Here is a 26,267-nt window from a genome sequence, read left to right on the forward strand (position 1 = left end):
GATCTTACATTAATCTTTTGTTATACAGACACACACCCTTTTCCCTCATAAGTGAAACTATCTCTACATGCTTTTCTTTCTTTGATTTTTTCCCCCCAACTTAAAATATCATTGCCATTAAAGACCTAAGTGATCTTTTAGTATCAGTACACAGGTCTATGTCATTCTTTTTTAACCCTTGTATAAGATACACAAATGACTAGTAGGAGATAATCTGGTGAAAAAATTATAGTGTTTTGTCACTCACCAGAATGCCTATTATACACAAATAGAAATAAAACATCAATCATAGAACAAGCTCTAGTGGGTAAAATGATTCACTCAATTGGACACTGCTGATCATTTATTCTGAGATACACATACCTTGCTCAAGACAAGTATATGGACAGGATTTGTTTCCCGAAGAAAGAATATGTTTTATGACAGAAAACAGAAATATTGGTGGTGGCCCCTTCAGCATCTTACATTTCCTTAATACATATGAAGGGAGAGAGCTTAGAGTTAAATACTGAAAACTAGAGGCTGTGTACTATATTAAAAAAAAAAAATGGGACTCAACAGTAGATGGTTTTGAAGAAAAAACCCTAGAATCATTTGTGTTGTTATTTACAGAAAGATAAGTAGTTTAAAGGGGTGTCTGGGTGGCTCAGTGGGTTAAAGCCTCTGCCTTCAGCTCGGGTCGTGATCCCGGGGTCTTGGGATCGAGCCCTGAGTCAGGCTCTCTGCTCAGCGGGGAGTCTGCTTCCCCCTCTCTCTCTCTTTGCCTGACTCTCTGCTTACTTGTGATCTCTGTCTGTCAAATAAATAAATAAAATCTTAAAAAAAAAAAGATAAGTAGTTTAAAATTTCTCTGGTTAAGGAGTCACCTCAATACAGACTTTGTATCTTTTTTACTTAATATTTATTTATTTATTTATTTGAGAGAGAAAGAGAACACACGGGGCGGGGGAGAGGGGATGAAGAAGAGGGAGACAGAGTCTTCAGCAGACTCCATGCTGAGCACAAAGCTCACTGTGGGGCTCAATCTTGGGACCCTGAGATCATAACCTGAGCCAAAACCAAGAGCTGGACACTAAACCAATAATGCCACCCAGGCACCCCGAGACATTTTATCTATTTTAAAAATGAGGCTTGAAAATCAAAAGTTCTTAAATTCTTTAAATTTTTCTGGAGCTAAGCAATTTTAGTCCAACCACAGTCCAATTGCGGGGAAGTAAAGTTGCTAATCTAAAAGTTAAAAGGAGCTACTATTTAGTACAAACACTATTTATGATGACTTGAGGCAACCTGTCTCTTGTTCTAACCAGAGTATAAGTGAAACAATGGGCTATGAGGCAAGAAGGCAACATAGTAGACAGCAGATAGCAACATTTCTTTCAAACATGTTACCCAAACACTTACATATCCCATAAGTCATCTGCTCACTGTATCTTTCCAAGTCAAGCTGAATGCTTTTGTGGAAAAACTCCAATTTAGCTTTTAGTTGCTGAGATGCTGAGATCAAAGTGTTCTTCATTTTTGTCAAGTTAGCATTGTATCTAAGAAGACTTAACCTAACCCATAGCAGAAAAAAAAAATCAGTATTTCAGAAACAGTGGACAAAAATTTAATAGCTTAACTTGTTGTAAATCAAAAGCCTACATTTCTATTATCAATCTGTGAGAATTAGTTAATTTAGAATCTAGTCTCTAAAAACTCCCTGTCTATGATATTCTAAGATAAAACAATCTTCTTATACTAGGACCTTTCAGGAACTACCCTCAAGCTATTGCAATTGGATGGTTTCAGACTATTAGTAAGAATTCTTAAAAAGTCTGGTCAGAATATTACAATTACACTTCAGATTAGCCCAATATTTCAGTATTGCATGGAATACTGTTTAATGAAAACAGCAAGATTAATTCTTGAGCATTAATGCACATGACACTGCACCTATAAATAACAGAATCCACTTACATTGCTGCTCTTTGTCCCTGAAAGAGCCTGCTGTAGTCTTCTTTTAGCCCAGACACATAGTGTACTGCTTCAGCCCATACTTTACGCAGCTGTATAATTGGAAGCTGTATTTTGCTGTCCCGTACTTTATATAAAAAGATGGGGGAAAAGAGAAAGGAAATTACTTTTAAAATTTTAGAGTTCATCTATCTTTCTTTCTGATTTCCTGTCCCTACAAATATCACTCCTCTAGATTCTAGAAACTGATGCTAGAAAGAATCAATTGTTACTGTTTCATTCAGTTCAACATACATTTACTGAACTGCAATACATAAGCCCCATTCCAGGTATGAGGGGAAATAAAAATAAATAATCACTACATAATCACAAAGCTTGCAATTATTCCTTTATCCTTTTTTTTCTTGCATCTAACGGGGAATCTCCCTTTTTTCTCCATTAATCGAAATTCTTTATTTCTTTCAAGTTCTAAATGAAGTCCCTTGTCCTCCACAATCTTTCCATGGTCTTTCCTGCCTCTGAATAATAAGTTTCATCTCCTGGACTACCAACCCAACTTCAGGAAAACATACAGGGTAACCAACAGTTTAGTAAAATATGCCTTCTTCTGGGGCGCCTGGGTGGATCAGTGGGCTAAAGCCTCTGACTTCGGCTTCTAACTGACTTTGGGTTCTAACACTATTCTTCAATTAAAGGAACCAGGGCTCCTTGAAGAAATGGATGATCCTAGGACTGGGACAAGAAATACACAAGAGCCCCACTTTGGGCTCTCTGCTCAGCAGGGAGCCTGCTTCCTCCTCTCTCTCTGCCTGCCTCTCAGTCCACTTGTGATCTCTATCTGTCAAATAAATAAATAAAATCTTTTTAAAATAATATGCCTTCTTCAATGCCAGATATATAAAATTATTTATTGATGGTTATCTCTTGCCCTTAGTAAAGGGAATGGTACTTTCTAAAATCATGGCAGGGGCACCTGGGTGACTCAGTCAGTTGGGTGTCTGCCTTTGGCTTAGGTCATGATCTGAGAGTCTGAAGACTGAGCTCCCTGCTCAGCAGGGAGTCTGCTACTCCCCCTGCCCCTCCCCCTGCTCATGCTCTCTCCCTCTCACTCTTTCTTTCAAATTATTTCATTAATTAAAAAAATAAAACTATCAAAAGGAGAAAGAAGGAGAGGGGAGGAGAAAAATAAATAAATAAATAAAACTATGGCAGATATATGTTAAGTACAATGAAATTGCCCTTTAACATTCTGAAATTCTCCAAGGCTGAAGAGATTCATCCTATACTTTAAAGTGGCAATTATAGTCTCCATTATTCTTTTCCAATGAAAACATTCAGAGAAATGAAACTACACTGGGTTAATACTGAAAAACCACAATATCTGAAGCAGACTTAAAAAAAATAAAACTATACATATCTGGAAAAAATCTTTGCCTCCCCTAATAATTAATAGTCTCCAATAATCTTTCTTCTATTCTTATATACCCATTCTTCCTCCTGAGACTTACTACAACAGACAAAACAAACAAACAAACAAACAAACAAAAACAAACGAAATAACCCAAACACTTTAAAGAAAAAGAGTCTAGGTGAGGGGAGTCTTTTTCCACACAAACAAATCATATATTAAAAAAAAATAAAAAGGTCCAGCAGTAAATGATACTCCAGCAGCAAAACGCACTCCTAGTGTCCAGATTTTGGGTTCTAACACTATTCTCCAATTAAAGGAACCAGGGCTCCTTGGAGAAATGGCTGATCCTAGGACTGGGACAAGAAATACACAAGATAGACATCGAACATGTTTTGGTATCAGAAAGGAAGTGCTTAAAGAAAAAGAAATTTAAAAACCCTAATTGATGACACAAGTGAAAGAGGGAGAGAAAGCCAAATGAAATAGCTCCTAGTGACCAAAAATGCAGCAATTTGAAGAACAAAATAAATTAGTCTTGGGTTATAATCCAAAGCATAAGACAAATATCCATGTATTCATATTGATAGAATAAATGACAATAAATTAATAAATGGGAGAGAAGAGATAAATCTCATATGCAAAAGAATTTCAAATAAATTAAAGGAAGGGAAGAGTAATTCCTTGGGGTCTACATATTGACCTCCTTCACAGTATGGAAGAGGTCAGAGGGGAGACTAAACTTTAAGGTGGAAAAATCTGAGAGACACTACGTTAGTCAGGTGATCCAAGGTCATCACCAAGAGTCAGAAATCACATTCAAAGTATATACTCTTCATAAAATGTGATGAAAATGACACTATTTCTGTGATGTCTCAAAAGCCTAACCCTATTCTAATCATGAGCAGAAAAAAAAAAATCAGACAAACTGCAACCGAGGTGCATCCTAAAAAATACTTGACCAGTATTCCTCAAAGCTGTCAAGGTCATCAAAAACAAGGAAAAGTCTGAGAAACTGTCATGGCCAAGAAAAGTCTAAGGAGATAAGACAACTAAATGTAATGTGGTATCCTGGGTGAGATCCTGGAACAGAATAAGGACACCAGATAAAAACTAAGGAAAAATGAAAAAAGTACAGGTCTTTGTTAATAATTATATATTATTGGTTCTTTATGCATAACAAATGTACTATACAATATAAGATGTTAACATCTGAGGAAATGATATGTGTTGGGAAGGGGAACTACATGAGAACTTTGTACTATCTACTCAGATAACATGAAAACTTTGTACTATTACTCAACTTTCTATAAATTTAAAGCTATTGCTAAAAAAAAACTAACAAAAAGGTAACACGGAGGAAAGATTACATAATTTTAGCCCTATGCCCAGTCTTGTTCTTGATTTTATAATATTATGCTTGATTTTAGTTTTGGGTATACAGAAATGTATCATTTCTTCCAAAGAAAAGAATAATTTTCACAGGATAAATGAAATCATTAACATTAAGCAGTATTCATATGATAAAACAAAATACTTGAACATGCTTAAGGAACAACTAGAAAGTAGGCTTAATTAATAGTGGAGACTCATTCTTCTATGAGAGCCCTATCCTATGGAAAGTAAGTCTTTTTCCAAATGAGGGATCTAGAAGTGAATTGAAATCTACAATTTTACCTTGCAAACTATATAAATTCATTTTTTAACCACACTTATGAACCCAAAGTATGAGATACAGAACAGAAACACCAAAAGACCATTTCTACTAACCATACTGAGTCAAAATTATATTTCAGCTTTAAACCTCGGTCAGTATATGAGCTATACTTACCAATATAATTTACACAGTCAGATAAACTTCTGGAAGCAAATGGTCCTTCATATACAGTCTTACTTTTATCAAACAAATACACCATATAGCTATCACAGCCTCTCTGAAAAAGAAACAAAAAAAATCCTTGAAAATACTAGGTTCTCTAAGTACTTAAACACCATATTTCCTATGAAATTCATTGTGAAATGCAAATGAATAACATTAATGTTTATTAGCAAACATCTTACAAATTTAAGGTCTAGATTACTACTTAGGAAAAATAAATAACTGTAGTATGGGCTAAAGTGAAAAACAATCACAAGACCCAAAAGGACAAAAGCAAAAAGTCTTAACAACATATATCCATACAACGGGAATACTATTTAGTAATCAAAAGGAATGAAGTTCTTATATATGCTAGGACATAAATGAACCTTCAAAACATAATACTAAGTTAAAGAAGTCAGACACAAGAGACTATACACTGTACGATTCCACTTATATGAAGTATTTGGAAAAGGCAAATTACTGAGATAGAAAGTAAATTAGTAGATGCCTGAAGTGAAAAGAATGGAGATTAAGAGTTAGTGGTCATCAAGGATCTTATTGATATGGAAATATCTTAAAACGGATTTATAGCAATGGCTGCACAATTAGGCAAATTTAATTAAAAAAAAAACACTGAATTGTACACATGAAATGGGTAAATTACACGATATATAAAATTTGCCTCAAAAAAGTAAAACAACAACAACAACAAAAGAGTCATGAGCACAATATTTTACCATCCATCTATCCTCTGGCAGGATCTATGAGACTGCTGGTCTAATTTCAAGGTTCTAGGCTTTAAGTACAAAAGAGGGAAAAAAAGAGGGGGGAGAAAACTGGCACCAAAGAGAAAGTCATACAAAGTTTAAAACGTATTTTGTTCACTTTGCAAAGCAATGATAAGAGTAATGAGTAGGATAAAATAAGAATTGTAAGGTACATCCCACCCGCCCCCCAAGGAGATTCCAACTATGCATCAAAAAAAATGCAGGGCATGCAATCCCTCTATGCTAACAGATTTCTTATACTCTAGGTATATCAGAATTCTCTTACGACTCCATCTAGAACACATTGAGAGGCTGGTTTCCTAGGATCCAGAGAAATTCCCGTCTCTGAAAGGAGCTCTTGAGAACCAGTGTTTATTCCAGTTTCACGCTCAATACGAGACTGCAGTGAATGAAGACTTTCATCAGGTGGTAACAAAAAAGAAATTATCTTTGCAGAAGTCATATTTAGGATGTGTACTATCTGTATAAATGAGAAAAAATGATTTATTTTTAAAGATGTTTACTTATTTAACAGACAGAGATCACAAGTATGCAGAGAGGCAGGCAGAGAGAGAGGAGGAAGGAGGCTCCCCACCAAGCAGAGAGCCCGATGTGCAGCTCGATCCCAAGACCCTGGGATCATGACCTGAGCCAAAAGCAGAGGCTTTAACTCACTGAGCTACTCAGGCACCCCCAAAAAATGATTACTGATCATTTATTACATGAAAGATTCACTGCTAGATATTAAAGGAATATGAGCAAAAGACATTATCTCTATACTAAACAAGGTTCTATCATTTTCTAAAGTGAGATCTCCTTCCATAATTATTAAATGACATTCTGAAAACTGAACAGTAGAGTTTACTTTCCTATAGCAGATGTTAGATCCAAAGAATAAAGTTTCGAAATTATAGGGATGTACAAAATCTAGAAACAAAAAGCCCAATTCTAAAAGTCAACACTTAGGGGTGCCTAGGTGGCTTAGTCAGTTAATCACCCAATTTTTTATTTCAGCTCAGGTCATGATCTCAGGGTTGTGAGATCAAGCCCCCTGTCGGGCTACACGCTAAGCATGGAGCCTGCTTGGGATTCTCTCTCCCTCTTTAAAAAAATTAATTAATTACTTTTTAAAAATTAAAAATAAAAAGGCAACCTTATTTATTCTCAGAAACGTACTGTATACCTAGAAGGAAATATTCCCATTTATGAAGTCCCTAATAAATGCCAACCACAGTGTTAAGTATTTTCATATAACATCCTGTTAATTAGATCTTCTAAGCTCCATTTTGGCAGAGAGAAACCAGAGTCCTGAGAAGTCTTTTGAAAACAACATGATTTTAAATCCTCTTCCTTCTATTGTTCTTAGATAAGTCATACAAAGTTAATACCTATGTTTCTCCAGTGCATTACGCTGACTAGTATATGCAAATGATTAAAATTACTTTTTTTAAAATTCAATTAACATACAGTATATTATTAGATTAAAATTATTTCTGTTAGAAATGCTTATTACAAAGGTAAAACATTAACTTTCCTTTTATAATGATCTTCATGTTTGAAAAAGGTGAGAGGAAGAGGAGGGACTTGTCAAAGTTGACATGGATTTACAAAACAAGTATCCCAACTGAGACCTTCCACTCCCTCCCATTCTAAGCAGATCTTATAATATGACAGCTACCACTAATGGCAACAGCAGAAACTTAGGATGAATATTCTAAGGTGGATATATACTTTTACACATAGTTTATGTCAAACTAGGTAAGTAATCATGGAATCCCACAACCAAAGCTGAACCATAAGAGAGCAAAAGAAAGAGAGAGGAAATACAACTTACATTTATCCTTTTGTTCCTCAAGTATTTAATAAGTGACTACTGTGATAAATACTATTAAGAGCATTGTGATGGTAGCAGGTATGCAAACTGAGTAACTTATGATCCTTGCCCTCCACAGGATAATGGCCAAATAGAAGATATTAAACATGAAGAGAACTAAAATACAAGGCAAAATACTATATGTACTATAATATTATTAAGTATTCTGCAGATTCCAAAGGAGTTCACTTCATGGAAGGAAAGGGATGCTTTATAAAAGAGGAACTATGAGCTAAACTTAGGAAAAGGAAGGAAGATTAGAACAAGGAAAGATTGAAAGAAGAAAGGTTCTAGGTAGAAAACAAGGTAGGCAGAGACAGAGAGGTAGAAATGGATGAGAATAATCAAAGATTATAAATAATCCAGGGGCATCTGGGTGTCTCAGTCAGTTGAGCACCCATCTCATGATTCTGGCTCAGGTCATGATCTCAGGGTCCTGAGATGAGAGTCACGTCGGGGCTCCATGCTCAGCAGGGAATCTGCTGGAAATTCTCTCTCTCTCTGCCCCTCCCCCAGCTCGCTCTCTCAAATAAATCTTTTTAAAAATAAGTATAAATAATCCAAATGTACCTAAAATGAAGCCCCCTTAGGGTATAATAGGAGATAAGGCTGCAAGTATAGGATGAAAGGAGACCAAGACAAATACTGAATACTAAATGTAAGGGTTTGGACTTTATTCGATAAGCAAAGAGAAACTTGGAAGAAGTCTTTTTAAATTGAGAACTTGACAAGCTCAGAATCGTTAAAGCATTCAAAAGATAAATTTGACAAAATAATTGGATATGCAACTGGATGAGAAGGAACAGTCAGACAAGCCATGCCACCTAGGTAGCTGGAAAGATGACAGTGGCAAGAAGCACAGCAAAAGCTGTAGATGAGATTTAATGGAACAAAGGTGTTCGTTCGGTTTTTAATAAATTAAGTTTTGGGTGTCAGTGAGACCACCAAGTATAGTTATTTAGCAATTACAAACACTCTCTAGAAAAGTCACAACTGAAGAAATAAATTTGGAAGTTGTCCATATTCAATTTATAGATAAAGTTATACAACTAAAGAGATGACAAAGGAAAGGAAGAAAAAGATAATATCGAAAAAGAGAAAACCAAGGAGAGACACTTAGGATACACTTATACTTAGGAGCATGAAAAGGAGGCAAAGAAGGAATAATCAAATACTTCTCTTTTACCATTATCTTCAGTGGAAAAGTTCAGTATACTTTTTTCAACTTTCCTATTTAAAGTTTGCCATAATACACAGCTGGAAAATCATGTAATCTTTTTAAAAAGGAAAGTATTCTAGTAATCGTTTTGTTGATTTCCTTTTTAAATGAAAATCAAACAGACATCATTCCTTCTTTGAACAATAAGCACCTTAGAAAATGTCTTACAATGCAAACTGTTTTGCAGTTCATATTCATGTACTACTGATGTTCCCATCTGTAAGTCATTCTCCCTGTGCATTCCCCTGATTAATTCTTACTCATCTTTCAAAATCCAGTTCTATTATCATGTATCAGAAGCATCTCCCCATTACTATGAATAGTATCCTACACATACCTTATCCTGCACAATCTCACAATTTTGAGTCTTTAAAGAAGATATTACTGTACCTGAGCTGAAGACAGATAGATAGATACGTAAAGTAAGTATTTGCCCCAGATTCACAGACAGGTAAATGGTGGTTCTGCAAACTGAAGTCTACAGACCACAAAACATGTAAGGAGGACTCTTTCCCTGTGTTCAATAATAGGCACATGTTCACATATACCTCAGAGTGGAAATGATGCTACAATCACATGAGGAGTCTGAAAAAAATCTGGGATAAAAGACAAAAATTTTCAGGAGCACCAAAGAACTAAAAGATGTCACCAAGTGCTGCTGGGCTAACACACTAAGGAATAATTTATTCCTTGGCACAACAGAAGAAAACCAAATCAAGAAGCCAGATGATTTTTCAGCATTAGCCAAGAATGACATCAACGTGGCCCCAAGTTCCTATTTAATAAGTTATGCCAATATTATAGTAAAACCTTACATGATTATAACTTCTCATTTCAATTTTTTTTTCTAGAAAATAAAATTTAGCCCCACCCCCAACTATCCTCCTCCTGCCTCCAAGATGGCCTTGGATGCTCACCACCAAACACTCACCACAGATTCTTCCCACTTTAGAAACCCTATCTACTACTACCGAATCAATAACTATAGGAAGACTGCAGATGAGAGTTGTTTCCAGGTATAGAGCATAACAGAGCCTCTCATTCATAGCAATGAATATTTACTGAGAACCTGATACATGGCTTTTGACAGAGGTAGGGATAGCATGATGGTAGGGTGAGTGACTGTTAATAAAAGTAGTAAGAATAATCTCAGCATTAAAGAAGAAGATAACCTATATGGAGAGGCATGAGTGGAAGATGAGAAACAATTAGAAAATATAGTAACTATGATTTAAATGACTAAATATGTGACAGAGACCATTCAGAGAAAAGGAGAGTTGAATCTGTGCCAGTGTAGCTGAGAAGATACACAGAGACAGAGATAATTTGGGGCAGGAGAGCCTGTCAAAGCACAAAATGGATAATGTGCTTGATGGCATAAGAAGCAGTGACAAGCTGGACCTAGCAAAATAAAAGGTAAGAGAAGCATGGCCACGGCAAGCACTTGGTTGGGGACGACCTGCATGAAGAAAGCTCCAAAAAGCAGGCAGGTAAGTTTAGACTTGACTTGGTAGGCAAGAAGAACTATGTTGGTTTCTTGGACAGAATAAAAAGCATTTTCAGAAGACGAGAAGAAATAAAACTGAGAAGGCTTACTAAAGAAGTAAAAACATATCAGCTCTAAAACTATAATTTTCTTTTCAAATAAGTATCAGAGATTATTAAAATGTTTATGATCATTTTCCAAGTAAATTTGTTAACTTCAATGCAAGTCTTATGAAGTAGACCACATTCAAACTTACCTTCAAACTCAGAATGTGATCCATTAACACAAAACATCTTGGCTGCTTCAAAGTAAGGTCAACAGGTCCTCCTCTTTGATGAGGATCCCAATTCAGCATCAACTGAAGCCAGTTTTCCATGGGTTCTACTATCAAACTAGAAAGCATACAAAAATAGGGTGAAAAATCATTTTATGTTCCAGTTTCCCTTTAGTATTGTGAAAAAAGGTAATTTGATAAGTTGTCCTGTACTTTCTCATTACCCACCTGTATCCTTTTGTATCTTACTTTCAAGTAATCCATGAAATGACAGGGAACAAATTTTTTTCCATAAAAAAACAACCCAAAAACTAGATATGTAAGTACTGGAAACTTCAACAGGTAAGTCCATTCCTTTCTCCAAGGAACCTATTTACTTCAGTATCCCAAGAATCTTATTATAGCAGGAGTTCTTAATTCTACTAGACCTGTGCTGTCCAAAATGGTAGCCTATAGTCACAAGTGGTTATTTGCATTTACACTTTCATTAATTAAAATTAAATAAAATTTAAAACTGAATTCCTCTGTCACACTACAAACTTTCAAGTGCTCAACAGTCTCATGGGGCCATCACAGATATAAAACTTATTCATTATCACAGAAAGTTTTACTGCACAGTACTACTTCAAACAGACAACAATTCTACTGGTTTTTTTTTTTTTTTAATAACCCTTAAGAAACCAAGGTGAACTTCCTCAACTAAAATATACTTACCTACAAAGGCTATTTGGTTGAGGTAAATGACTACTAAACCGAACTTCTCCTGTCATCTCTTCACATGCAAATATACACTTTGGATCCTTCTTCTTAATCTTCTCATGCCTATAAAACAAGTTACCTCAATTGACAACTGATTCTCACACACTATAATTTTTTGACATTTATTTTTAGTCAATTATTTGTTTAAAAGGCAATTACGCCATATGACGGGAGTGGAAGGAAAAAGAGCAGGTTAACTGAAAATTTCTATTCCCATCAAACAAACCAAAGTTCTCTTCCATTTCTTACCAGGTAAATGGCTGTAGATGATGCAAAAAAGGCCTATATCCAGCAATACATTCAAAGACCATGGTCCCAAAGCTCCAATAATCAACAGTAGCTGAGTAAGGCTTATTCTCAAAGAGTTCTGGGGCCTTAAAAAGAAAAACAAAAATGCATTAAACATCAACACTGTAAGAGAAAAGCTACTTTATTTCTGAACTACTATAGTTGACCTTCAGAAATAAGAACATGAATCCCATACACTTGAATTCAAAGAAACAATCCATGTCTCACCAGATATTGCAGTGTTCCCACAAAAGATGTACAGAGACTTCCTTGATCAACATCTTTGGCATATCCCAGATCAATTATTTTATGCATAATCTGCAATACAATAAGTATTAAATGATTGAGAACTCTGGAAGGGAGAGCCAACAATGTCCTTATAAGGCTCTGGAGAGGGTGGTGGGGAAGAGCTTAGGATCTGGAATACCACAAATGTATTTCAAGCCTGAGCTCCACTGCTTATGTGACCTTGATCAAGTTACTTCTCTGTTTCCTAAATGATGGTATTACCAACAATCCTTACTTCACAGAATTATTATTAGGGTCAATGAAATAATGAAACAAAAGAATCTAACACAGTACTGATACATGATAAAAAAAATGCTTAAAAATTAAGTATAAATCATTAGTTTTTATTTTGGTATATTCAGAATAAGCTTGATCCATTAAACCAGAAGGGAAAGGTAAAGATGATTCCAAACTTGAAAAAGCATCATACCACTGAGTAAGTCTAACTCCAAGAATATCCTGAAGTCTTTGGATACAAAAAACAAAACAAAAAACAAAACAAAACAAAACAAAAAACAGCAACAGTTGCTGCCAATCGTACATGAAAGGTTCCTAAGAGAAGAGGCACCATCAAGGTTTCATCTCCTTCAACTGACCACCACCATCATCAACTAAAGACCACACAATCCAATTCAAAATTCGGACTCTTGGTTTTACATCTTTATTGGAGTGGAACCTGAGTGCTAGTCACAAGAAAACTGTTTAAATTATTCTAATAAATACAAGTATTCCAGGAATCAATGCATAATCTCTGGTTCTCCTCAAGATGACTCATTTAAGAATCTGAGAAATCAAGATTTTGAATTTTACTTAAATATAGAACTTAGGATTTTTGGGGAGGAGGATGAGTTTGTTCTTAAATAAGAAACATAGTTAAATAAACATACTTAACTAAATTCAGGATGTGCGTTGGATGTGCTTTGTAAGGGATTAACAAACTATTTTTACTCACTGCCTATTATCTCTACTAGATACAATATTAGAAAACAGAAGTGAGCAAGGTAGGCACAGTTCCTTCTCTAATGGAACCATTGTGTTAGCAGAGGAGACAAACATCTAAACACAAAACCACAGTTCAGTGTAATGAGGCTGGGATAGAAAAAGTATAAAATGCTATGGAAAGACAACAGACTTCAAAGACTACACCAGGAAGACTGTATTCAATTGGCATGTAACATTTCTTCAGGTTTCACCTACCTTTCCACCAACATCCTGAAGAACTATGTTTTCAGGTTTTAGATCACGATGTATAATTTTGTTTTCATGCAAATATCGGATCCCAGACCCTAAATAAAGTTTAAAATGTATTTTGAGGTAACAGAAATTTATTAAAAATAAATCTGTCTCACATTTTATACAGATATACTCTGACAGTCGAACTTTTTTTCTAAATTTCGTTTATTTAAGCAATCTCTACACCCAACGTTGGGGTTTGAACTCACAACCCTGAAATCAAGCACTGCATTCTCCTCTGACTGAGCCAGCTAAGCACCCCTCTGATGCTCATATTTATAAAGACCATCATAACTATATGATTAATGATATTATACCAGTTAAGATTCTCACAACAGAAAATCCAGTTAACATTAAAAAAAAATACTGCAGAATTAAATAAATCCCCCTTGTTTTCCCTCCCACCTAAATCATCTTCAACTAGACTTGACCTCCATGACCTAGGAATAGAAGCAAAATCAAAATATATAGGGAAATATATTCTTGGCTTCTGACCTTCTTCCAAGGACCTAAGTGCATGTAATTTTAGGGATTTTTCAGGAATAATTCTTATTAAAAAGAGATTTCATCCTGGGGCGCCTGGGTGGCTCAGTGGGTTAAGCCTCTGCCTTTGGCTCAGGTTATGATCTCAGGGTCCTGGGATCGAGTCCCGCATCGGGCTCTCTGCTTGGCAGGGAGCCTGCTTCCTCCTCTCTCTGCCTGCCTCTCTTCCTGCTTGGTCTCTCTCTGTCAAATAAATACATAAAATCTTTAAAAAAAAAAAAAAAAAAAAGATTTCATCCTAAGAGTTGACTTGAGGACCAATAACCATGAGATGCAATGCCACTGGTAAATAAAATTACTATGTTAGGCAGAGAGGGATAGAGGGAGAGTAAAATTGAGTAAGGTCATTTCACACCAATTTTTTGTCAGCAACTGGAACATCTATTAGTCAAAAGTGGACTCCTAGCAAAAAAACAAAAAATAACAAAATATCCTAGTTTTAGCATCAACAGCAACAGTTAAAATTTTCTGATAATTTCTTATAGATGGTAGCAGTGCATGCTTTGTATAATACATCAAAAATTCTCCTTAATGTCCAAGTAGCATATAGATCCTTTTATAAAGCAAACGGGCATTAAATTATGATAGTATTTTCAAATTGATTACATACCTATATCACTTAGTAAAGAAAGTATCTGGCTTTCTTTAAGTCCACAGCAATTTTCTGGTTTGTTGAGTAACTGAAGAAAAAAAAAAAAGAAGTCTAAAAATGTATACTGCCAATACTGCTGGGCAGTAGTAGCAATACATTAATCACTATACACTAACAGAATATTCAAATAAGAAAACAAGTCACAATTAAGAAAATGTAAGAAGGGAAAAATTACTAAAACCATACTGAGGACAATTAATTTCATGACAAGACTTATACAAGTAAAGATAAAGGGGAAAAGTATGTGAAATTGAAAAAGGTTGAAAAAAACCTCACATGTTTATTAATAGTCATATGGCAAATTTAAAATGAGATGAGAAAGATCTAAAATAGAAAAAAAAAATCTTTTTTTTTTTTAACACAACTTCTTTAGAAATACCTTAGATATTGCATTTTGGTCTAACACACTCCCACCCTGCAAACACCACCACCTACAAAAAAATGCATGTTCTCAATAAGGCATTAGCAGATGTTCCCAGTAAAGAACTATACAGTAAATATCTTGGGTTTTGCAGGCCACAGGTCTCTGTCACAATTACTCAACTCTGATGTTGTAGTAAAAAAGCAACCACAAAAGCAGGTAACAGGCCATAGTCTACTGACTATTAATCTAGATTATCATATTAAATAGGATTTAAGCATTGTTAAGGTTCATGATTTACTATCTCATCATCTCAAAACATCCATACTACCTTCCGGAGATCTCCTCCAGAACAGTATTCCATTGCTAGAAGAGGCACATCATTAATTAAAAAATTCAATTCCTCAGGTACATCACAGGCCTTTACAACATTGGCGTGGTTCAACCTAACAAGAAGGGGAAAACATAATCAAAAATTTTTTTTCCAGTGAAAAGAGACTGGGTTTGAAATGGTAGTTAATTGGGGGGCAGTGGAAGAAAGGCTGGCATTATTTATAATATTCTAATTTCTTATTTGTATAATGAAGAATTAATAATTTTAAAAATAAAATAAGATGGGGAACCTGGGAGGCTTGATCAGTTAGCCTCTGACTCTTGATTTTAGATTAGGTCATGATCTCAGGGTCGTAGGATCAAGCCTCGCATCAGGCTCAGCAGAGAGTCTGCTTAGGATTCTCTCTCCCTCTCCCTCAACCCACCCCCTCTAAAATAAATAAATAAATCTTTAAAAATAAATAAAATACAGATAAAAATACTATGACAGTCACTACTATTACATTTCTACATGCCAAACAGTACTCACTTCACATACTTTTAACTCATTTACTTGTCACAATAATCTTACTATAGGTAGACTTATTAATAGTCTCATCACACAGGAGAAAACAAAAGCACAAATTGGTTAAATAATATAGGATCACACAACAAGGAGGTGGTCAAGTAAGGATTCAAGTCTGGCAGTCTGGCTCCAAAGTCTTTATCATATTGGTTCTCCCACAATCACTTATGTTACCCATAGGTAATATATTAAAATTTTGGCATATTTCCTTCTAGCTTCAATCTGTACATAAACACATTTTTAAATAAATGTTAAATCTCACTATATGTTGTTTTCTAACATCTTTTTTTTTTTTAACTTAACAATATATCATCCCAGCCATCATCTATCAGCATCATCATCAATGCAATGGATCTCAAAACTGGAATAGATTACAAGGTCCTAGAGACCTAAGAAAACAGATTCTCCATGTGCAGGGTCTAAGAATTTTTACTGTTAACAAGGTTTCCTGGTGATTCTGCCACATAGCCAAGTCTGAGTACTTTAAGAGTGAACTGAGCAAAGATACTGGAGTCAGAAAGTACTTATTTCAAATCCAGATTCTATTAGCTATCAGTTTTATGACTCTATGAACTTCAACTTCCTAATTTTTTTTTAAACCCTTCTCTTCTTTTTATTTATTTATTTATTTATTTATTTATTTGACAGACAGAGATCACAAGTAGGCAGAGAGGCAGGCAGAGAGACAGGAAGAAGCAGGATCCCCACAGAGCAGAGAGCCCAATGTGGGGCTTGAACCCAGGACCCTGGGATCATGACCTGAGCCGAAGGCAGAGGCTTTAACCCACTGAGCCACCCAGGTGCCCCTCAATTTCCTCATCTTAAAACAGGGATAACACCTAAAAATAGGGTTGCTGTGACAAGTAGAATTATTTGTAAAGCACTTAGCACACTACTTGTGCAGATTTTAAAATATGCTCACTTATCCCTTTAAGAGCTTAATTTTTCTCCTCCCCTTGAGGGTAGGCTATACCTAGTGACTCATTTCTAACAAACAGAATGTGGTAGAAAAGATATTACTTCCAAGAAAAGATCATAAAAGATACGTGAGCTTTCACTTTGTTCTTTCTCCTCAGATCACTCACTTTGGGGAAAGCTAGCTGCCATGTCATGAAAATATCCAAGCTTCCCTCTGCAGAGGCCCATATGATGAGCAACTGATACCTCTAGCCAACAGCCATAAAAATGAGCTTGGAAGTGGATACTGCAGCTCCACTCAACATTTTACGGTGTTTCACGAGGGATCTCCTGAGTCAGAATCACTAAGCTAAGTCACTCCCAAATTTCTAAACCACAGAAACTGTGAGATACTAAATGTTTGTCGGGATTTCTTTTTTAAATTTAAGTAATCTCTACACACAATGTGGAGCTTGCACTGACGACTCTGAGATCAAGAGTCACATGCTCTTCCAACTAAGCCAGCCAAGTGCCCCCAAATGGTTGGTGTTTTAAGCCACTACATTTTGGGGTAATTTTGTATGAAGCAAAAGACACACTATTCAACAAAAGTAGGTAAGAGTAAAGAAATGAGAGTAGTGATCATATTTAATGAGAAAGTATAGTGGATAAATATTGTCCAATACCCAGAAGAAAAAGATTCTGCCCACAGAGAATGGAGTCTAATAATTCCTAGCTGAATTTTTTTTTTTTTTTAAGATTTATTTGAGAGAAAAAGTGAGCATGAGCTGGGGAGAGGGGCAGAGGAAGAAGCAGACTACCACGGAGCAGGCATTCTAACCTGGGGCTCGATCCCAGGGCCCTGAGATCATGACCTGTGCCAAAAGCAGCTACTGTTCAAATGAGCCACCCAAGCGCCCCCTTAGCTGATTTTTAAAACTAAACCTACTTAATCATAATGTGATACTATTATTTGAAATAGAACATATATATTTGATGAGGAAAAAAGACACATTCTCCAAAAGATCCTGAGAAGAACAGATTCTTATCTTCCTTCCCTATGATATCTTCCTAGGCTGCAGAGCTGGGGAAATACAAGTCACCAAATACACTTACTTCTTCATGATCTGGATTTCATGGCACCACCGTTCTCTGTTTTTGGTACTTAGCTCTAGGCGACATGACTTAATTGCTATTTTGACATCCAGTTCCTGTCAAAATCGAAAATCAACAGAGAAAAATATATTAATTAGGTTCTTGTGTAGATTTACTTGCTATCAAAGAAATGCTAACCTGGGGAAACAAAATTCTTTAGCTTTACTAATTAAACAGATTTATCTACAGCTTTCTTAAGTCAACGCCTTTTTAGGTAAACCATGAGACAATTAAAGCAATGCTTCAAAACTAACCTTCACCCCGGCCTCCATAAAATGAAAAACCCATAGCGAACATCATATCCAATGAGGAAAAACTGAGAGCTTTTCCCCAAGGTCAGGAATAAGACAAAGATGTCCACGCTCAGCACTTTTATTCAACATAGTACTGGAAGTCCTAGCCACAGCAATCAGATCACAAAAAGAAATAAAAAGCATCCAAATTAGTAAGGAAGAAGTAAAATTTTCACTATTTGCAGATGACATGATACTATACACAGAAAACCCTAAGTAAAGATTCCACAAAAAAAGGACTTTGAATAGACAAAGCAATCTTGAAAAAAGAAAAATAAAACTGGAGCTATCACAATTCCAGGCTTAAAATCGTTTTCAAAGCTATAGTAATCAAAAACAGTATGGTGACACAAAAATAGACAAAGAGATCAACAGAACAGAACTGAGAGCCCAGAAATAAACCCACCATTATATGCTCAATTAATCATGACAAAGGAGGCAAGAACATGCGAAGGGAAAAAGATAGTCTCTTCAACAAATGGCGCTGGAAAACTGGACCACTACATGCAAAAGAGTAAAACTGGACCACTTTCTTACACTATACACAAAGGTACACTCTAAATGAATTAAAAACAGGGGTGCCAGGGTGCCTCAGTCAGTTAAGCATATGGTTCTTGAATTTGTGTCATGGCCCTGATCTCAGGGTTGTAAGACTGAGCCCTGTGTTGGGCTCCAGGGTGGGCATGAAGCCTGTTTAAGATTCTCTCTCTCCCTCTCCCTCTGTCTTCCCTCCTCTTGCTCGCAAATGTGTGCACGCTAAATAAATAAATAAACAAATAAATAAAGGATTCAAGACATAAATATGAGACCTGAAACCATAAAAATCCTAGAAGAGAACAGAGGGGTTAATTTCCCTGACATCAGCCATAGCAACATTTTTCTAGATATGTCTTCTAAGGAAAGGGAAATAAAGGCAAAAATAAAATATTGGGACTACATCAAATAAAAAGCTTCCACACAGCAAAGGAAACAATCAACCAAAGTAAAAGGCAACCACTGAATGGGAGAAGATATTTGCAAATGACATATCTGGTAAGGGATAGTATCTAAAATGTGTAAAAACTGATATAACTCAACACCCAAAAAACAAATCAGCCAACTAAAAATGGGCAGAAGACAGGAATAGACAGTTCCCCAAAGAAGATAAACAGCCAAGAGATACATGAAAAGATGCTCAACATCACTCATCATCAGGGTAATGCAAGTCAAAACTACAATGAGCTATCATCTCATACCTGTCACAATGGCTAAAATAAAAAACACAAGAAACAACAAATGTTAGTGAGGATGTGGAGAAAAATCTCATGCACTGTCGATGGGAATACAAACTGATACAGCCACTGTGGAAAACAACATAGAGGTACCTTGTAAAGTTAAAAATACAACTACCCTATGATGGTAATTGTACTGGGTATGTACCCCCAAACTATAAAAACACTAATTCAAAGGGATACAGGCACCCCTATGTTTACTGTAGCACTATTTACAATAGCCAATTTATGGAAGCAGCCCAAGTGTCTACCAACAGATGAATGAATGAAGATGTAGTATTAAATGGAATATTATTCAGTCATAAAGAGAAATGAAATCTTGCCATTTGCAACAACATGAATGGAGCTACAGAATATAATGCTAAATGAAATACCAGTCAGAGAAAGACAAAACCCATGATGTCACGCACATGTGGAATTTAAGAAACAAAAAAGAAAGAGACAGACAGACAGACAACCAAGAAACAGACTCTAAGTTACAGTGAACAAACAGATAGTTACCAGAAGGGAAGGTAGATGGGAAATGGGTGAAATAGGTGATGGGGATTAAAGAGTACACTAATACTAATGAGCACTGAGTAATGTACAAACTGTTCAGTCACTATATTGTACATCTGAAACTTATATCACACCATATACTTAGTGGAATTAAAATAAAAAGCAACAAAAAAAAAAGAAAAAGAAAAAGAAGGGGGAAAAATCTTGACAGGTCAAATGCTCAAGAAGATCAGACAGATCCTTTTTTTTTTTCCTCTCAGAGGAAAAAAAAATAAAAGACCTCTTGTACTAACATACTTAGAACTGAGTTCTAACATAGAACAGTTCTAATATACTTAGTTCTAACATACTTTTAACTGAGAATTTTAATAATAATTAAACAAATACTTCTTTATAGAATGAACCAAATCTCTTCTACTTTTTTTAGTGATTTAAGAAAAAGTCACACTTGTCACCCAGGTTCTTAGGGAACTAACAATTTTTGTTTAGAAATACTCAGAAAAGATAAAAGCTATGAAGAGTAAGACTCTGAGGTTCTGAAGTGGCTTGAGAAGAAACAATCAAACTTTAAACACATCATAGCACAGAAGCAAAAAATGACTGAGTCTGATCCCATTACAGGTCTCTTCAGAACGACATTTTAAAGATCCCAACAATAGTTATGACTAGTAATTTAGCCAATTCTGACTGAAATTAAACCCAACCTGATGCACATTACAGGAAATAGACCTCATTACATTCCGACAACAGTAATAATCTGGCCCAGGAACAGCAGTCACGACAAAACGGGGGGGAAAAATGTGTGTGTGTGTGTGTGTGTGTGTGTGTATAAATAATATAGAAGAGGAAGCAAGACATTAACTTGTATGGGATATTCTAAATGGGGGCAGAAGAATGGTGAAGGGAAGAAGCTAGATATAAGATAGACCATGTACAGAGAAAAAAGAAAGGAGTTAGGATACACTACAATCTAGCTTAAATACAGTCCTTATTCCTTTCAACCTTTCTTTTGTTTTGAGCAGGTACCTGGCTGTAGCCAGGTCCCATGTAAGCTTTTACCACCATGGAAACAATTTAGTAGAACCATGAACAACATTAAGCCCTAAAACATGAGAATATTTCAGAGACAGACAGCGGTGACTGCTGCACAACAATGTGAATGTACTTAATGCCACAGTACTGTAAAAAAGATAAATGTTATCTATTTTACCACAATAAAAAAACTGGAAAATACAAAGTTTAGTTTCTTTACTAAAGTGCTTCTCAGAGCTTTTAATATGCTAATGTGGGTTATGACTCTCCAAGTGAAACAATGTTATATACAGCATTTACCCAATGTATTTGACCACAGTATTCTTTTTTCAAAGCATTTCACATGATTAATTTTCCCAAACACATAAGCACTCTGAAAAGTGCTACCTTATTCCCTAGGAAGAATTCTTCAGTTATTTTCGCCAAGCTTCCACATTACTTCATAAATACCTTTGTTATATAGGTTACCACATTGTCTGCCTCTCCCACTAGACTTGAAATCTCCCTGAGGGCAGAAAAATATTTTTGTTGACTTGGGTACCATCAGCACCCAGTATAATAATCAGATAATAAACTATCTCACATCCTTTTCTCTTCCTCACTGTGATTTGAGAGATGTAGATAAAATACTAGGACAAGGCTTCCACCCAAACACAAAGTTATTTAAAGCTATTAAGGGAAAATGCGAAGTCAGGCTTAGAAAAGTAATGATGTTGGGGCGCCTGGGTGGCTCAGTGGGTTAAGCCTCTGCCTTCGGCTCGGGTCATGATCCCAGGGTCCGGGGATGGAACCCAGCATTGGGCTCTCTGCTCAGCAGGGAGCCTGCTTCCCTCCCTCTCTCTCTCTCTGCCTGCCTCTCTGCCTACTTGTGGTTTCTGTCTGTCAAATAAATAAATAAATAAACAGTAAAGTAATCATGCCGTTTCCAATTCTTAGGACAGAGTATTGCTTCTCTTTTCACTACAGGCCCAGTTGTCAAATGTCCCAGTCTAGATACCTGGAAAAGTTCCCGAGATATTTCTAGAATTCTAGAGGAACCCAAATCTCTTCCATTTAACAAGTAATGAATTTCAGGGGTGCCTGGGTGGCTCAGTCATCAACCCTCTACCTTGGGCTCAGGTCATGATCCCAGCCAGGGTCCTGGGTTCGAGCCCCGCATTGGGCTCCCTGCTCAGCAAGAAGCCTGCTTCTCCCTCTCTCACTCTCCCTGCTTGTGTTCCCTCTAATGCTGTGCCTCTCTCTGTCAAATAAATAATATCTTAAGAAAAAAGTAATGAATTTCATAGAGACAGAAAGTAAAAGTGTGGTTGCGGGGAGGCGGGGACAATGTGGAGTTATTGGGAGTTATCATTTAATGATTACAGAGTTTCAGTTCAGTAAGATTAAAAAGTTCTGGAAATAGATGGCGGTAATGGTTGCATACCAATGTGAATGTACTTAATGCCACTGTACTGTACACTTAAAAATGGTTAAAATGGTAAACTTTATATATATTTTACTATAATTCTTTTTATTTTATTTTTTTATTATTATTTTTTTTACTATAATTCTTTTTAAAAAGTGATGTGTTGATCTATCTATCCCCAGTGAGGACCAAGAAAAACAAGGATATTTTTTTTCTTATGACCAAGCTAATGGGCAGGCTTAGAAAACAAGGCCATAGGTAACATACCTGGTTGCCTCTTTTCTCTTTGAGTGCCTTATGTCCTCTCTGATTATGAGAATTATTAAATTTACTACTTGTCTAGCTGTCAATGCACTCAACACCTTAGTCCTTCACCTCTCATTCTCCCTCTCTCCAAGATGTCTTCCTATGATCTATCTAGAAAGCTGCATCACAAAATTTCCTCAGTTCGGTGACATGTGTCATTGTGACTGCCAGAGAAACATGCCTATTCCTCCCAGTTATACTCTAATGTTCCCTACCTCGCACCCTATATTATGGGCTCTCTATCTCTACCCCCTATTCCTTAAGACAGCAAATCCTGAATTTATTTCTCCATTCAATCTTTCAAAGACAGCAATTTTATCTTGACATTTCCTTTTTTTAAAGTCAATTAACAATGGTAAAGATGATGAAAACAGCAACAATACAGCAGCAGCAGGAGCCAACATTTGAGGGCTAAACTTAGGCCAGGTACTGTACTTAGCTTTACACATATTATCTTATTTAAGTCTCAAACAGACCCAGGATGTAAATAATTATTTTAACTCTTCTACAGATGACAGGATAAAGCCTGTACTGCAAGGAATATTAGTCAAGGATCTATATCTCTAAAAGGTTTGTGAATGTCCTTCAGGAGAGCATGACCCCCCTCAAATGGCAATGCATAAGGTGGTGGGGATGTGCAAGTGTGCATTTTGCTAGGGAAAGGGTTCATAGCTTTTATTGCTATGCTGAACGATGCATAGCTCAAACATGATTATTAACTGCTGCTAAATAGTTAAACATTTTCAATTAAATTAAAGCAAAATTCCTGAGTATGAAGTTAACTGTCTCTACTAGAGCACCTCACACCCAATCTACTACTTCCTTCCCTTAGGAAGCCATGATCACTTCACCAGCTGATCCTCACACTGTTCCTTACCCAGAACCTATCCCCAAATCTGAAGCCTACCCAATACCTCCAAATGCTTAACTGTGGACCCACGAAACCTTTCGGGTCTATTCCAGCCCCTACAGATACGACATAGCCTCCAAGCACACACATGAACACACACATTCCAACAGTCAACCCCCTTCTTCAGTCCCATTTTCTCACCCATTCATGCTCGCAATACGCACTTTAATGTGCATCTGCCTCGCACACCCAACACACTCTGCATTCGGAGACACATACAGTGTCCCACTCAGTAAACAGTTTGTCACATCTTGACAATCATACCCGAAGTTCCCCCTAACTGACCCTGGCCCTCAGAGACAACCTCGGATTCAGTCACCAGACTCACAAGCACAGTTTCACACATTCACTCACTCACAGGAGGCTCACTGGCCCACAGTACTGCCCAAAGTCTCACCGACAATCTCTCACATATTGACAATCGCGGTGTTCCACAAACGCTGACAAACAGCCACCGCCGCTCCCTCTCCCGCCCCACCTCACCCGATGCTGATACAGGCAGACGTTCCCAAAGCCGCCGGTGCCCAGCCGCTCCCGCATCTCCCAGGGCCCGCCCGCGCCCGGCCGCAGCCCCGGGGGCCGCTCCATGGGGCGGGAGGGCAAGCGGCCTCACGTTCCGCCACTGTTCCCAGACCGGTTCCGGCCGCCGAGGCTCGCGCTTCTTTCTTCTCGCGAGATATATGCGTCACTTCCGGTAACCGCCACGGAAAACGCCCTGGCCCAGGTACTCCCCGCACCTGCGGGAGGCCGGCGAAGGAAAGGATTGGAAGAGTGGAGCTCGCCTTCAGTTCGCTAAGTCCCCTTTTTAAATTCCTGGCTGAGAGAACCCACATATGTTTTCCCATACTTCAAAACTATAAGCTCTCCATTCTTTTCAAGTCATTTTAAAGTTATCGTCTCCACCCCGTCTACATTTCACCTTTCTTCAGACCTCTGCCATCTGTCATCCAACTCCCCCCCCCCCCCCACACACACACACCCGCTGAACTGGGACTGGCAAAAGCCACTAATGATTCAAATATTGCGGGATCTAAAAACTAGAAAGACTCCTGCGCTAACAGGTCTACTGATGCATTAAATTTTACAGTCTTTTTTCTTAAAAACGATTAATCATCTACCGTAAAGTCAGGCTCAGCTCTTCTTTTGCTTGATTTCTTGTACACCTGTTCCAGGATCTCCCCTGTAATCACAAAAGACTCAAGGATGTGATACTGTTACAAAGTAAAGAACATTCCTCTTGATTTCAGGAGCTTTCCTCCTGAATGCCTTATGGAGCTTGCAGTCCAGTGGTCTCCCATTTACGGATTTGCCAGTGCAATAGTGCCTTATTGCGGGGGATTGTTTCTGATGCTTGGTGCAGGGCTGCAGAGGCAAGTTTCAGGAATACTGTTGGTGCAACAAGAAATGCTTCCCAGGGCCGCCTGGGTGGCTCAGTCCGTTAAGCGTCTGCCTTCGGCTCAGGTCATGATCCCAGAGTCCTGGGATGGAGCCCCACATCAGGCTCTCTGCTCAGCAGGGAGCCTGCTTCCCCCTCCCTCTCTTTGCCTCTCTGCTACTGTCTCTCTCTGTCAAATAAATAAATAAAATCTTAGAAAGAAAGAAAGAGAGAGAGAGAAAGAAAGAAAGAAAGAAATGCTTCCCAGGGGTGGATAGCCTTAGCATGGAAGAACCAGTTCTCCCTTTTCACTTTGAGTTGGTCATATGTCTCAGCCTCACAGACCTTGGGGATCTAGTCAGTCATTCTGGGTATAAAAATCACTGTGGCATCCAATTCTCTGAAGAAATGTTATCAGTTACATTAAGTGGTCATTGGAGCGCCCCTTGAGATCGTGTGTGCTTGAACCATCATTTGCACGGCCCCACCTGTGGTGATCTCAGTACTCAAATTCCAACTTACACTTCGTGACCCACAAACAGATGTAGCATGTTGAGATGCCTGAAGGTGGATACAGCATGTGCACCTCAGCAGTGTTGCTGGCTGCTCTGAAAGTGCTGAACTGGCTTCTGGCAGAGCACATGGATCTATTGATTCAGAATCTCTGAATGGTGCAACCAGAATGTTGAGTACTTGAGTACAAGCCAAGTTACAGTGCTGGGCCTCAGTAATGTGTGGTAACAGATTCTGGATTCTCTCATGTGCTTAGCTGCCATGGAGCTGGAGTTGGAGGTGAGGACAAATGGTACCTCCCAAGCACATCTGTGAGAGTTGGGCAGACTGCACAGAGGATTGTGGTACTGATTGTCCCCTAACAATATAAAGCCCTTTGTCTGCTAGGTGTACTACATAGCATAGCACTGAAGTGTGTCTGATCTCCATGGGGTGTAAGCAGAGCCCAAAGTCTTAGAACTCTCACTTGCAAGAGCTAAGGAGGAATGCTGAGGACCTGGGGATACTGATGAGTGGGCTGACCCTAAGGTGGCCATCTTTGCAGAAACCAGTTTGTTTCCCATAGTTCATAGTACATCCCCATTCTCAGGGATGCTGCATAGCTTGTTTTTAAATTTCAGGATGGTCAACCTCAGGCTTCACAATCTTCAAATTTGAGCGTTTTTTTTCATGTTTAAAATGGAGGCAATAATACCTCATAGACATTTTGAGAGGATTAAGTGAAACATTGGGCCATAAGTGCCCAATAT

At 37.4% G+C, this 26,267-nt stretch overlaps 1 protein-coding gene across 3 annotated transcripts in view; it reads right to left on the minus strand.

Annotated features, from left to right (window-relative positions):
• The window catches only part of CHUK (component of inhibitor of nuclear factor kappa B kinase complex), a 43,196-nt gene extending 18,906 nt beyond the window's left edge, over nt 1–24,290 (minus strand). For all 3 annotated transcript variants that reach the window (XM_059398341.1, XM_059398339.1, XM_059398338.1), the window contains exons 1-13: nt 24,114–24,290; nt 17,877–17,971; nt 15,297–15,411; nt 14,563–14,632; nt 13,374–13,462; nt 12,117–12,206; nt 11,850–11,974; nt 11,556–11,663; nt 10,824–10,959; nt 6,276–6,470; nt 5,193–5,295; nt 1,957–2,080; nt 1,402–1,553 (exon numbers count right to left, since the gene is read on the minus strand). In XM_059398341.1, the coding sequence (XP_059254324.1) occupies nt 1,402–1,553; nt 1,957–2,080; nt 5,193–5,295; nt 6,276–6,470; nt 10,824–10,959; nt 11,556–11,663; nt 11,850–11,974; nt 12,117–12,206; nt 13,374–13,462; nt 14,563–14,632; nt 15,297–15,411; nt 17,877–17,971; nt 24,114–24,218 (1,507 nt within the window). In that variant the 5' untranslated portion in view covers nt 24,219–24,290. The remainder of the gene's footprint in view (nt 1–1,401; nt 1,554–1,956; nt 2,081–5,192; nt 5,296–6,275; nt 6,471–10,823; nt 10,960–11,555; nt 11,664–11,849; nt 11,975–12,116; nt 12,207–13,373; nt 13,463–14,562; nt 14,633–15,296; nt 15,412–17,876; nt 17,972–24,113) is intronic.
• Between the last annotated feature and the right edge of the window lie 1,977 nt (nt 24,291–26,267).

Source organism: Mustela nigripes, chromosome 4 (assembly GCF_022355385.1).
Source record: "Mustela nigripes isolate SB6536 chromosome 4, MUSNIG.SB6536, whole genome shotgun sequence".
NCBI lineage: Eukaryota > Metazoa > Chordata > Mammalia > Carnivora > Mustelidae > Mustela > Mustela nigripes.